The 15,929-nt window shown below is 44.3% G+C and overlaps 1 protein-coding gene across 1 annotated transcript; it reads right to left on the bottom strand.

The window, feature by feature from the left end:
- Positions 1 to 3,750: 3,750 nt before the first annotated feature.
- On the bottom strand, positions 3,751 to 15,658 carry LOC121309888 (myeloid differentiation primary response protein MyD88-like). The gene is made up of 5 exons (XM_041243064.1): positions 14,873 to 15,658; positions 8,536 to 8,664; positions 7,174 to 7,354; positions 5,005 to 5,096; positions 3,751 to 4,359 (listed from the first exon to the last, which is right to left on the bottom strand). The coding sequence occupies exons 1-5, from the start codon at positions 15,186 to 15,188 to the stop codon at positions 4,205 to 4,207; spliced, it is 873 nt and encodes a 290-aa protein (XP_041098998.1). The 5' UTR covers positions 15,189 to 15,658; the 3' UTR covers positions 3,751 to 4,204.
- Positions 15,659 to 15,929: the final 271 nt, after the last annotated feature.

Here is a 15,929-nt window from a genome sequence, read left to right as displayed (position 1 = left end):
ACCCACGACAGCCACTGAAACCCACAGACACACAACAGCTATTGAAACTCACAGACCCACGACAGCCACTGAAACCCACAGACCCACAACAGCCACTGAAACCCACAAGACCCACAACAGCCACTGAAACCCACAGACACACAACAGCTATTGAAACTCAGACCCACAGACCCATGACAGCCACTGAAACCCATAGACCCACGACAGCCACTGAAACCCACAAACCCACAACAGCCACTGAAACCCATAGACCCACGACAGCCACTGAAACCCCCAGACCCACGACAGCCACTGAAACCCACAGACACACAACAGCTATTGAAACCCACAAACCCACAACAGCCAGTAAAACCCATAGACCCACGACAGCCACTGAAACCCACAGACACACAACAGCTATTGAAACTCACAGACCCACAGACCCACGACAACCACTGAAACCCACAAACCCACGACAGCCACTGAAGCCCATAGACCCACGACAGCCACTGAAACCCACAGACCCACAACAGCCACTGAAACCCACAGACCCACGACAGCCACTGAAACCCACAGACACACAACAGCCACTGAAACTCACAGACCCACCAGACCCATGACAGCCACTGAAACCCATAGACCCACGACAGCCACTGAAACCCACAAACCCACGACAGCCACTGAAACCCACAAACCCACGACAGCCACTGAAACCCACAAACCCACAACAGCCACTGAAACCCATAGACCCACGACAGCCACTGAAACCCACAGACACACAACAGCTATTGAAACTCACAGACCCACAGACCCATGACAACCACTGAAACCCACAAACCCACGACAGCCACTGAAACCCACAGACCCACGACAGCCACTGAAACGTGTCTGGTACGTCATTGTACAACCTGCAAAATAAAACTTCTACTGTATGGAAGAGCACTGTTTGGGTGATGTGAAAAACTGAAGTTTGTCATTATTAGCATATGATTGTATGTACTGACATTTTTGGGAGCTTATATATGGGACTTGACATTGGGACTTGACCTTAATGAAACCTAACACTAGAAAATCATCTGTGTTTTACAATCCAAAATCTTCCCTCCCTTAAAACACTTCACTTGCATTTGTTTATGTAAAGAAAAAAGCAGATCTAACCTCTTATCTGCCAGACCACAAGAAAATGCCTTCAAAGGAACTTGATTAATTTATTACACTGGAAAGAGACTTCCTGGAACCAGGAACTTGAAAGGACTGGCATTTTATGGGTTAATGGGCAACAGCGACATCTAGTGGATAAAATGGACAATATACTTTGTTAATAGTCCTTTGACAGAGAAAAGAGGAAATTGATATGTCCAAAAAATATATATTTGTTGTTATTTTGTATTAAATCTAATACAATATAAATGTACATAGACATGAAATGTTCTTGTATGTGAAACCATAACACTGGGAGTAATATAGATTTATATTGGACAGCAGTCACATGTTTTATACAGTTATTTTACTGCAAATGTTTAGCTTGTGCCAAACGTGTATTTCATGCTGAAAATGAAAAACCTGTAATTAATTCCAAGACACTCAGAGTTATCTTACTACGAGCGCTTTGGTTTTTAAACATGCTTTCCTCAGTGCTTGTAAGAATGCTAAGTGAAGTGTGGTTGTATGGTATGTTAAAAATCATCTTGTTTGAAACTCACCTAACAGAGTCTGATGGAGGGTCTTTCGTCTTCTATATTGAATTAACCAATCCTAAGAGGCTGTGAAGAGCTTCTGATTGGTTATCCTAAATGCATTTAGCTTGTGTTCATGCTATTTTCTACATGCTGTCTTCTATCTAAGGGTGCTGTCTCACTCATCCAAGTCGTGATCAGAGGTTGCTAATAAGCTGCATCTACTGTAATTCAATTGGCGCACAGACTAAGCATATGATTCCTTCTCTAATAATGTTTGTTGAAATGTATATTAATCCAATTTATTATATATTCTGAATTCAAACATTGCATGAAAGCATTTTGGACTTATGTAAGCGTACGGTATGAATTCAGGTGTGACACACAACACTGAGTCTTAAATCTCCTTTCTACTCACATTAAGATAGACCACTAGTATTTAGGAATTCTACATTTTGTGTTGCTTGTCTGTGCTATAATACATTGATGTAGCTATACTTTTAAACCAGTGTCTGTGTTTGTTTTTGGTCTGTTACTACGCACTGTACTAATCAATCATCCAGTCTAATATTGTATCAATGTTAAATTTTCACCAGGATTGATGGATCTGAACTCAATGGATTTTACTCTAGAGTCCACTGTGTGTAATTATTGTGATTATTTCCATTTGGGGGCAAAAACTGGAATACAAGTTCAAACTAAATTAGCAGTTTGCAGTTCCCATGATAACTCAATGAAGTAACTATCCGCTACAGTGCACTGTTCACTGATGGGCCCCCCTCCAAGCAAACAGTCTGGACCAGCATTCCAGTCCACTACATCCATGCCCCACACTGTCCTGCACAATTTCATTTTCAAACATTTATTCATCAGTTATTCAAATCAACGCGTTTATACATTCATTTTTATATAAGAAACACTGCCAATGTAAAAAAATACCATTTTAAAAGACGTGGAAAAGGGTAATAGAACTGAAGCAATCTCCTCTCTCAGGACTTACAGCTCTGATCCCCATCCCCCCCACCCCGTGCAGAAGCAGAGCGATGATCTAACTTGTCAATTCCTCTCTAGTGCAGAAGCAGAGTGATGATCTAACTTGTCAATTCCTCTCTAGTGCAGAAGCAGAGTGATGATCTAACTTGTCAATTCCTCTCTAGTGCAGAAGCAGAGTGATGATCTAACTTGTCAATTCCTCTCTAGTGCAGAAGCAGAGTGATGATCTAACTTGTCAATTCCTCTCTAAGTAAGCAGAATATTAAGTGTTTTGCAATATCGCTTCCAAAGTACAGTAGTTGCTGATTGTGATGATATATTTAGACCTCACTATGGTACTGGAATCCTCATATGATAGACAGGAACACAGAATAACATAAAACACAACTCAGAAGTAGCACAGACAGACAGACAGGCAGATAGATAGATAGATAGAGTGATGGATTGTGCATTCCTAACTGGAGGCTTTAGGACCCTGGGGGTAGGAGAGGTGCACTCCCTCTTGGTAAAGGTGGCTGTGCTGGGAGCAACTGAGACCAGCACTGAAGCGTCACTCATTTTAATTAATTAAAATAAATGGAAAGGTTGAAAACCTCCTGTTTAATGTTTACAACAAATATAATCTTGTTTGAAGGATTATTTTTTCTCCAAAGCTGAAGGAAATAAAGGCTAACATCACTATAATGAACCCTTCTTACAACGAACACCTGTTTTTAACAATCCTAACAGCAAGAACCCCTTTTATCAATGCAAATTAGTTCTAATAGAACGTACAGGATCGACCCGGATACAACGATCTCAGTCCTGACTGACACTGAACTTCCTCCAGTGCCAAGTGTGTTATTCGCTCAGTGAAAACAAAGACCATGGTTGACTAATTCAAAGAGAACGCTAATTCAAAGATGATCTATTGTAGTACGAATCATGCATCACAATTGCAATTGTTGCCTGTCCGTCATCTTCACACAAATTGCAACCAGGCAAGGGGCATGAGGAGCAATTTTTTGCTGTTTTGTCATTATTCTGATAAGAAAAATGCCAAACCCTATTATAGCGAACACCCTGATATAAGGAACATTTCTCCAGGTCCCATGATGGGTTCGTTACAGTGAAGTTAGCCTGTATAACATCTTTTTTTTCGGGTGTTATCTTTACAAGCTGCTGTGTTGATTGCATGTGAGCGCAATACATGAAAACTCCCTGGTAAAGAACACACTTTAGACACTCCAACAGTATATATGACAGAGAGTTTAGACTTTTTTTTTTTTAACTGAGATATTCTCTGTATGCATTTTTAATGTCTCAAATTTGGGGTTTGCAATGGGATCTATAAACTGTAATTATGTAGCCTTTCCATGAAGCACCTGAAGAGAGCCGGCAGACCACAGATTGAGAAGCGCTGCTCTAGACCACACTCCAGCAACAGTGCAAGCCCTGTATCAAAGCAGAGTTTCAAGCAGAATGAGCCTGATGAAGACTGGCTTTCCTTTCATGTCCATGGCTATGCTGTCCTCAGTGGCCTGGCTGCTCCGAATGCACAGGCACTGGCCCGGTATCTATGGGAGAGAGAGCGCCTTGGCCAGCCGGCCCCAGAACCAGGACGTGGTGCAGGGGTTGGTGTAGTCACAGAGCGTCAGGAACCGCAGGATGCTGGGGAACTTCTTTTTCATGGGCTTGTACTTGACTGGGATCAGGCGTTTCGAGCGGGCACCTGTCAGGACACAGAGAACAAACTGCTGTAACGTCTACAGTATGATGGAGTTAGCCACTGTATTAGGAGACAAACACTAAGATATCTATACAATATACAGTATATATCCACTGTTCATATGTTTCATAAATGAAGGTAAATTAACTTATCCAGCCATAACGAATACAAAATGGTTCAAATGCTCAAAATGAGTAATTTCTGTCCCCTCTGTTACAGCTGCAATGGGGCAGAATTAAAGGTGAGGTCTTTGTGTGCCATTCATTTTCTTTGGGAATGTGTAGCCTACACACGCAGGGTTGACCCAAACCCGCTATTTACTGTGAGGGGTGTGTAATTCTCCACCTGCTTTACCTAATCAGTCTTATAAAAGAGGTTTTTATTTTGACGCTGAGTGCGGCCGTGCTGAACATGCACATTACATGCCTTTTTGCGGTGGGATTTTCCTCTTTATAAATTCGGGCCTCTGTGCGGACTTTAACTGCCATGGATTGTCACTGAATTGTAAAGGTGAGGGGAGGATAACTTTTGTTTTGAAATGAAAAACATTAATGAATGGATTTGTTTATTACTAGCTGATAAATGCTTCTACAAAAGCAAATATGAGTACATATGAGAAAGCTTTTAGTCTGGCTCATAACGTCTCACCTGGGCAGAGGCTCAGGGCAAATTTGGTCTGGAAATCACATGCGTCACTGTCAAGGTAATCGTCTGAAATGATCACCACCATCCGCTTACACCTACAAGACAGAAACATAATCCTGGCTGTTATACTGCAAGGCCACATAAAACAGATCAGCGTCACACATTATCGAAGCAACTAAAAAACTATTTTAGACATGAAACTTACAAATAAGGGCATTTCAACAAGAGGAGAACACTCCTTTAAAAAGCTCTGTGAAAGAGGAGAGATATTTTAGAGCACTGTGAAAGAGGAGAGGAATATTTTAGAGCTCTGTGATATTTTAGAGCTCTGTGAAAGAGAGAGAGATATTTTAGAGCTCTGTGAAAGAGGAAGATATTTTAGAGCTCTGTGAAAGAGGAGAGAGATATTTTAGAGCTCTGTGAAAGAGGAGGGATATTTTAGAGCTCTGTGATATTTTAGAGCTCTGTGAAAGAGGAGAGAGATATTTTAGAGCTCTGTGAAAGAGGAGAGCTATTTTAGAGCTCTGTGAAAGAGGAGAGATATTTTAGAGCTCTGTGAAAGAGGAGAGGGATATTTTAGAGCTCTGTGAAAGAGAGGAGAGGGATATTTTAGAGCTCTGTGAAAGAGAAGAGAGATATTTTAGAGCTCTGTGAAAGAGGAGAGGGATATTTTAGAGCTCTGTGAAAGAGAAGAGAGCTATTTTAGAGCTCTGTGAAAGAGGAGGGATATTTTAGAGCTCTGTGAAAGAGGAGAGGGATGTTTTAGAGCTCTTTGAAAGAGAAGAGGGATATTTTAGAGCTCTGTGAAAGAGGAGAGCTATTTTAGAGCTCTGTGAAAGAGGAGAGATATTTTAGAGCTCTATGAAAGAGAGGAGAGAGCTATTATAGAGCTCTGTGAAAGAGGAGAGGGATATTTTAGAGCTCTGTGACAGAGGAGAGGGATATTTTAGAGCTCTGTGAAAGAGAGGGGAGGGATATTTTAGAGCTCTGTGAAAGAGGAGAGAGCTATTTTAGAGCTCTGTGATATTTTAGAGCTCTGTGAAAGAGGAGAGGGATATTTTAGAGCTCTGTGAAAGAGGAGAGGGTTATTTTAGAGCTCTGTGAAAGAGGAGAGAGATATTTTAGAGCTCTGTGAAAGAGGAGAGGGATATTTTAGAGCTCTGTGAAAGAGGAGAGGGATATTTTAGAGCTCTGTGAAAGAGAGAGGGATATTTTAGAGCACTGTGAAAGAGAGGAGAGAGCTATTAGAGCTCTGTGAAAGAGGAGAGGGATATTTTAGAGCTCTGTGAAAGAGAAGAGAGATATTTTAGAGCTCTGTGAAAGAGGAGAGGGATATTTTAGAGCTCTGTGAAAGAGGAGAGGGATATTTTAGAGCTCTGTGAAAGAGGAGGGATATTTTAGAGCTCTATGAAAGAGGAGAGAGCTATTATAGAGCTCTGTGAAAGAGGAGAGGGATATTTTAGAGCTCTGTGACAGAGGAGAGGGATATTTTAGAGCTCTGTGAAAGAGGGGAGGGATATTTTAGAGCTCTGTGAAAGAGAGGAGAGAGCTATTAGAGCTCTGTGAAAGAGGAGAGGGATATTTTAGAGCTCTGTGAAAGAGAGGAGAGGGATATTTTAGAGCTCTGTGAAAGAGAAGAGAGGGATATTTTAGAGCTCTGTGAAAGAGGAGAGAGATATTTTAGAGCTCTGTGAAAGAGGAGAGGGATATTTTAGAGCACTGTGAAAGAGGAGGGATATTAGAGCTCTGTGAAAGAGAGGAGGGATATTAGAGCTCTGTGAAAGAGAGGAGAGAGCTATTTTAGAGCTCTGTGAAAGAGGAGAGGGATATTTTAGAGCTCTGTGAAAGAGAGAATATAGCTATTTTAGAGCTCTGTGAAAGAGGAGAGGGTTATTTTAGAGCTCTGTGAAAGAGGAGAGGGATATTTTAGAGCTCTGTGAAAGAGGAGAGGGATATTTTAGAGCTCTGTGAAAGAGGAGAGGGATATTTTAGAACTCTGTGAAAGATGAGAGAGCTCTTTAGAGCTCTAAAAGAGGGGAGCTATTTTAAACCTCTGTGAAAGACAGGACAGAGCTCTTTTAGAGCTCTGTAAAAGAGGAGAGCTCTTGTAGAGCTCTGTGAAAGACAGGATAGAGCTCTTTATAGTGCTCTGTGAAAGACAGGAGAGCTCACCTCTTTTCTATGAGTTCGCTGGTGATGCTCCACACACAGGTCCCAGGGAGCACGTCTCTGTCGAACACACAGAGCTTCAGCTTGCACTCTGTCTGCTCCAGCTGTCTGATCATCTCGTGGACAAAGTCGATATCCTTGTTGCAGTAGCAGATGAAAGCATCAAACAGCTCAGGCATGTGACCTGGGGACACATGAGTATCAGTGATAGAAAGGAATAGGAGATCGAGAAATCATTAACAATCACATTAAGAGATTTAAACACAAATGAGTGGGTGTAGTTACCATAACATCAGAATCCTGTAACTATATACGTAATATGTACTTTATACATACATTATATATATATATATATATATATATATATATATATATATATATATATATATATATATATATATATATTCATTCATTGGAAAGCTTGAAATTTAGTTCAAAGGCTTACTACTATTAGACCAAAGGTACCAAACACCTCCAGAGAAACAGTCTGTGTCTACCTGATTAGATCGTGTTTTTTGATAGGTAAAGCGTAATTAGTTACACATTTAAGAGTAAGTGGACAGTGTTACAGCACATAGTGACCTGAAGGTGCGCTGAACCCTTCTGCTTACCACACACAAACGCAGCTTGGATGTGCAAAATGGGGCACATATTCATTCATTATGAAGGAACCAAACAGGATAACAGGATCAACCAACAATCATTGGGTGCGGTTTTACAATGTTTAGTAAGGAATTTGTGAAAGGAGAGGGGAAGGGCAGAATGTTCCAGTACACCATTAGGTTGGGTCAGATGTCCGGGGCCATAAAGAGGGTAGAAGGAGAATTGGAATGTGTGTTCAACCATGAAATGCTTGCTAGATCATAAAATCTAGTCTGAGATGAACATAACAAACGCAATGGAGGGGCCAATCAAGCCCTACAGTTGCTATCCATTGGTTAAACTGAGAGAGGGGACAGGTTTAGGGGGTAAGGACAAAGAAATTGTGTGCTGTGTGCCAAATCCTGATAGGAGCAAGGAATTTTGGTGTGAAACATATATAACCCATGTACATGCTTTACCCCGGCAGAATACACTGGTTACTGATAAAGTGACCGTTATTCTCTGGAGCGCTCTGTTGTTTGATGATCACTGCAATAAACCTTTGATGCAACGATCGGTGTGACTGATTGTCTCTGTACATCTCTGCACTTTATTTTACGAACCTACAGTTACATACTCTATATATAGTGTATACAGTATATAATGCCCTTCACCCCTCTCCCATGCACACACGTGCATACAGTACATATCCAGCTCACACTACTTTCAGACCAACTTCTTCCCCCCACTGCCAGGCACAGGCAGCTGATTCTGAACACTTACCCGAGGGGTCATCATCGATAGTGATCCCGTTCATTTCCAGGGTCTTTGGCACACAGCTGTCCACCTCTGGGACCTGCACGGGCTGCTCTTGAAGCTGCTTCTTCTTGAGATACTTCCTGCAGTCTTCCTCTGTAAAGAGGAGAGCATTTCACTGCAGACACTGCTCCTCCAGTATATCCACACACACACTGCACTGCTCCTCCAGTATATCCACACACACTGCTCTGCTCCTCCAGTATATCCACACACTGCACTGCTCCTCCAGTATATCCACACACACTGCACTGCTCCTCCAGTATACCCACACACTGCACTGCTCCTACAGTATATCCACACACACTGCACTGCTCCTCCAGTATACCCACACACTGCACTGCTCCACAGTATATCCACACACACACACTGCACTGCTCCTCCAGTATATCCACACACACTGCACTGCTCCTCCAGTATATCCACACACACTGCACTGCTCCTCCAGTATACCCACACACTGCACTGCTCCTCCAGTATATCCACACACACTGCACTGCTCCTCCAGTATATCCACACACACTGCACTGCTCCTCCAGTATACCCACACACTGCACTGCTCCTACAGTATATCCACACACACACTGCACTGCTCCTCCAGTATATACACACACACACTGCACTGCTCCTCCAGTATATCCACACACACTGCACTGCTCCTCCAGTATACCCACACACTGCACTGCTCCTCCAGTATATCCACACACACACTGCACTGCTCCTCCAGTATATCCACACACACACTGCACTGCTCCACCAGTATACACACACACACACTGCACTGCTCCTCCAGTATACCCACACACACTGCACTGCTCCTCCAGTATATCCACACACACTGCACTGCTCCTCCAGTATATCCACACACACACTGCACTGCTCCTCCAGTATATCCACACACACTGCACTGCTCCTCCAGTATATCACACACTGCACAGTATATCCACACACACACTGCACTGCTCCTCCAGTATACCCACACACTGCACTGCTCCTCCAGTATACCCACACACTGCACTGCTCCTCCAGTATACTCACACACTGCACTGCTCCTCCAGTATATCCACACACACTGCACTGCTCCTCCAGTATATCCACACACACACACTGCACTGCTCCTCCAGTATACCACACACACTGCACTGCTCCTCCAGTATATCCACACACACACACTGCACTGCTCCTCCAGTATATACACACACACTGCACTGCTCCTCCAGTATACTCACACACTGCACTGCTCCTCCAGTATACTCACACACTGCACTGCTCCTCCAGTATACTCACACACTGCACTGCTCCTCCAGTATACACACACACTGCACTGCTCCTCCAGTATACTCACACACTGCACTGCTCCTCCAGTATACACACACACTGCACTGCTCCTCCAGTATATCACACACACACTGCACTGCTCCTCCAGTATATACACACACACTGCACTGCTCCTCCAGTATATCCACACACACTGCACTGCTCCTCCAGTATACACCCACACACTGCACTGCTCCTACAGTATATCCACACACACACTGCACTGCTCCTCCAGTATACCCACACACTGCACTGCTCCTCCAGTATATCCACACACACACTGCACTGCTCCTCCAGTATATCCACACACACACTGCACTGCTCCTCCAGTATATCCACACACACACTGCACTGCTCCTCCAGTATATCCACACACACTGCACTGCTCCTCCAGTATATCCACACACACTGCACTGCTCCTCCAGTATATCCACACACACACACTGCACTGCTCCTCCAGTATATACACACACACACTGCACTGCTCCTCCAGTATACCCACACACTGCACTGCTCCTCCAGTATACCACACACACTGCACTGCTCCTCCAGTATATCCACACACACTGCACTGCTCCTCCAGTATATACCACACACACTGCACTGCTCCTCCAGTATACCCACACACTGCACTGCTCCTCCAGTATATCCACACACACTGCACTGCTCCTCCAGTATACCCACACACACTGCACTGCTCCTCCAGTATACACACACACACACTGCACTGCTCCTCCAGTATATCCACACACACTGCACTGCTCCTCCAGTATATCCACACACACTGCACTGCTCCTCCAGTATATACACACACACACTGCACTGCTCCTCCAGTATATCCACACACACTGCACTGCTCCTCCAGTATACCCACACACACTGCACTGCTCCTCCAGTATATCCACACACACTGCACTGCTCCTCCAGTATATCCACACACACTGCACTGCTCCTCCAGTATATCCACACACACTGCACTGCTCCTCCAGTATACCCACACACACTGCACTGCTCCTCCAGTATATCCACACACTGCACTGCTCCTCCAGTATATCCACACACACTGCACTGCTCCTCCAGTATATCCACACACACTGCACTGCTCCTCCAGTATACACACACACTGCACTGCTCCTCCAGTATACTCACACACTGCACTGCTCCTCCAGTATACTCACACACTGCACTGCTCCTCCAGTATACTCACACACTGCACTGCTCCTCCAGTATACACACACACTGCACTGCTCCTCCAGTATATACACACACACACTGCACTGCTCCTCCAGTATATCCACACACACTGCACTGCTCCTCCAGTATATCCACACACACTGCACTGCTCCTCCAGTATATCCCACACACACTGCACTGCTCCTCCAGTATATCCACACACACACTGCACTGCTCCTCCAGTATATCCACACACACTGCACTGCTCCTCCAGTATATCCACACACACACTGCACTGCTCCTCCAGTATATCCACACACACTGCACTGCTCCTCCAGTATACCCACACACACTGCACTGCTCCTCCAGTATACACACACACACACTGCACTGCTCCTCCAGTATATCCACACACACTGCACTGCTCCTCCAGTATATCCACACACACACTGCACTGCTCCTCCAGTATATCCACACACACTGCACTGCTCCTCCAGTATATCCACACACACTGCACTGCTCCTCCAGTATATCACACACACACTGCACTGCTCCTCCAGTATATCCACACACACTGCACTGCTCCTCCAGTATATCCACACACACTGCACTGCTCCTCCAGTATATCCACACACACTGCACTGCTCCTCCAGTATATCCACACACACTGCACTGCTCCTCCAGTATACCCACACACACTGCACTGCTCCTCCAGTATACCCACACACACTGCACTGCTCCTACAGTATATACACACACACACTGCACTGCTCCTCCAGTATATCCACACACACTGCACTGCTCCTCCAGTATACCCACACACACTGCACTGCTCCTCCAGTATATCCACACACACTGCACTGCTCCTCCAGTATATCCACACACACTGCACTGCTCCTCCAGTATACCCACACACACTGCACTGCTCCTCCAGTATACACACACACACACTGCACTGCTCCTCCAGTATACACACACACTGCACTGCTCCTCCAGTATACACACACACTGCACTGCTCCTCCAGTATATCCCACACACACTGCACTGCTCCTCCAGTATATCCACACACACACTGCACTGCTCCTCCAGTATATCCACACACACACTGCACTGCTCCTCCAGTATATCCACACACACACTGCACTGCTCCCCCAGTATACACACACACTGCACTGCTCCTCCAGTATATACACACACACTGCACTGCTCCTCCAGTATATACCCACACACACTGCACTGCTCCTCCAGTATACCCACACACACTGCACTGCTCCTCCAGTATATCCACACACACACTGCACTGCACTGTTCCTGGGTGCTTGTACCGTTTTTCCTTCTGTTGAACGTATTGTTCAGAGTCCCAGTGGCTCACCCAGTAAACATTGCTGTGTGGAGCGCGGGGTGAGTTATTGCTGCTGATCTTGACTCAGCGCTCACAGGGAGTGCGGTACACTGTGTGTGTTCAGGGTAGCTCTCCTCATCACATTACTGCAACCCCTACTGGAAGCCAGAGCGGGGCTCAATGACAATGGCATTGTGGAATTCTTAATTAATTGCAATTAAAATTGCAGTTGTAGCATGACACACCTGTGGAACTGTAGTTCAAGCATGGTATATCTGTGGAATAGTATTTGTGATTGAATGGCACACCCGTGGATTTGTAGTTGAAGCATGGCACACCTGCGGAACTGTATTTGTAATTGAAGCATGGCACACCTGTGGAACTGTATTTGTAATTGAAGCATGGCACACCTGTGGAACATGCACATTTGTAATTGAAGCATGGCACACCTGTGGAACTGTATTTGTAATTGAAGCATGGCACACCTGTGGAACTGTATTTGTAATTGAAGCATGGCACACCTGTGGAACTGTATTTGTAATTGAAGCATGGCACACCTGTGGAACTGTATTTGTAATTGAAGCATGGCACACCTGTGGAACTGTATTTGTAATTGAAGCATGGCACACCTGTGGAACTGTATTTGTAATTGAAGCATGGCACACCTGTGGAACTGTATTTGTAATTGAAGCATGGCACACCTGTGGAACTGTATTTGTAATTGCCATATAATTGATTAACAGTTCAATTGCACACCTTTCCAAGCTTAATCATTCACAGTTCCACATTGTGTTTTACATTAAGAGAACATTCTTCTATTTTCAAATACTTTCAGTGACCTTGTTTGAAAAACATTCTAGGCCGTAGCATGCTTCTGTGTTGGTACCAGTGATTACTGCTTGATAGAATATGCATGTTAATGAGTGGAGCTATTTATGTTTCTTTATAGTGTGATTGTAATTATAACTGCAATTACAGTAGAATCATTGTAACTGTAATTGAACAATACCACAGTAATTGGAGTTGCAGTAAAAGCACACAGTGCTCCTGTAATTGTAATTGAACAATAGCACTGGAATTGGAGTTGCAACGCTGCTGTAATTGTAATTGCCCCGGGTCTGCTGGACGGTGCAATCAAACCCAGGCTGACCGGCACTACAAACCGCTATTTCAAGTGTTCTTCCCCCTGAGCTTCTGCAAAAGAGCCTCACTGTCACAGAAGGACCACACCACAGCTTCCTGTGGAGGATCTGAAACAGCTGAAAACTACAGGAGAGGCCTGTTTCAATATTTGCATTGCAAAATAACCACGAGAAGTAACAGCAACACCACCATTAAAAAAATCGCCATTCGAAACTGCCACACTGCTGCACCCAGTATATTATTGAAATGATTCAGTAGCCAGGAGTTTGAGCAACCCGTTAAACATAGTGTCAATTCCCTCACAGCTGAATGCACAGCTCCTCAGAGTCAGGCTGCAGACACAGGTGACACTTACTCCAGTGCGATCAGTTCATTCAGAGCACACTTAGCAAGGGCCTGCATCCTCCTGGCAGCTGTTCACTTCAATAATACACCTGAGCAAGGGCAGCTGTGAAAGCCAGGACTGGTTGCAGGGCTGGTGGAAGTTTCTAGCAGGAAGTGGCAACACCCTCCTCTTCGTGGATGTATGAACCATGTCTTTTTTCCTGTCAAGTGATTTAGGTCTGCCGAAACGAAATCTCTTTTTACTCTGACTTGCATCGCATCGTACAAAAAGCTGGAGTCAGGCAGGCCTGTGAGAGTATTAGCAGAGTGGTTAATCTGTAACACCGTTGTTGTGTAATACTGCTTTGTGTGTCTGTTAGTCAGGGGCTCTGCTGGGGAAGGAGCAGCACGGAGAATAGCAATGTTTGCATTGTTTTAATTGAGAAAGTACAGTCTCCCTGCTGTACCTCTGGCCTTTTACTGCTACAACGTGTCCTTTTGATGAGGAGGCATTGCAGGATTAGAAACTCACACCGAGGCCTGGGTTTAATAACTAGCCCTGTTAGGTATATTATTGAAATCACCATAGGGATGGCAATAAGACTCCCTTTGCACAGCAGTTTGATCCACTCCTGGTTTACTAGAGTTCAAAAAGACACACCTGAGCTTGTTAGATAAACACACTAAACACGTTGTAAAAACAGGAGTGGGTGAAATTACTATGCAATAGGAGTCTTATTGCCATCTCTGGACCAGATGCAAGGAGACTGGAATAATTTCTGTTGAGAGTAAGGTTGCCACCGGCCCCTGTTTTCCCTGGAGCGTCCCGGGAATTCAATATGCCTTCCCAGGACACTCAACACCAGAACCAAACTGTGCGCTAGTCAGCTAAATCAGGATACGATATTAATGTCAGTTCTATAGTAGTAATATTATCAGTGTTTCTATAGGATTTATATATAGTTCAGAGGTGTATTTTAGTGAAAGGATTGAAAAGTACTTACCAATTAGCCCTTGCAGGTCAGATATAACATCGACTCGCTCCACCGCTATGAGCATCTCCAGCAGCCTCCCCACGGTGGCCTGCGCGCTCGTCCCTTGCCAGTTCTCCAGTATCATTTTTGTGGGATTCTGGTGCTGTTCGTAGTTTTTGATTTCCAGGTACTCGAATCCCATTGCCTCTGCCAGGGCAGTCCAGTCTGCGGCGGACACATGCTTCGGATTCAAATAAAGAGAAAGCTTCTTTCTAACAGTAAAATTCAGCGCCGTCAAAGGAATGCTGTCAAAGTCGATAGCTGAGCTGCGACACGACCCAGCCATTATGAGTAACAAAACCACGTATATTAGAACAACAGTAAAAAAAAAACAATGTAAATAAAACCAAAACGTCACACTACACGAACTTTCTCAACCTTGGGAAATCCTGAAACTGTTGTCCACACGCTGTGTTTTTTTGTTTTCCTTTCACGACAATGTATTGAAGGTTACCGGTGCACATCAGAGCTCAGTTTTGTCTGCACCTGAGGTTTCCTGCAGTTTTCTTACTTTTTCTTACGCGTTTCCTGCGCATACGTTGACCCCGCTATTGTGGTGTGCTAAGAAACAAGTTCTTGGAAAGTGAAAAATTAGTTTTAGAAAAAAGCCCAGGTGATGCCGGTCACGCACTGAAAACTATATAAAATAATAATAAAATTAAAAAAAACTCTAAAAACGACGTATTATCAATCAATTTCCTCGTATGACGCTATCCAATCTCATTTACTGGAAACTGTTCCCTACAACCAAAGAATGGGGAACTAGGCGAGGTAGCACGTCACAGACTGGGCCGAGCTTCTTGTCACTGGCTAAACGCTGGCAGCGAAACAAGCGCAATATTTTCACGGAGTTTTGTCAGATCTGATATACCTTGCTGGACACAGTAAAAACGGGCTTGACGGAGGTCACCAGGCATCCCAGTTTTCACTTCCAGTTTTCACTACTTCCACTAGTCTATGTGTGTTAGCACTCTAGCAAGGTGGGGGTTTATTCTAGAGATACAACCCTCCTCTATATATCACACTG

The sequence above is a fragment of the Polyodon spathula genome, chromosome 3, assembly GCF_017654505.1.
Source record: "Polyodon spathula isolate WHYD16114869_AA chromosome 3, ASM1765450v1, whole genome shotgun sequence".
In the NCBI taxonomy this organism is placed as follows: Eukaryota; Metazoa; Chordata; class Actinopteri; order Acipenseriformes; family Polyodontidae; genus Polyodon; species Polyodon spathula.
The sequence above is the reverse complement of the archived record's forward strand: the minus strand, read 5'-3'. Positions and strand labels throughout refer to the sequence as shown.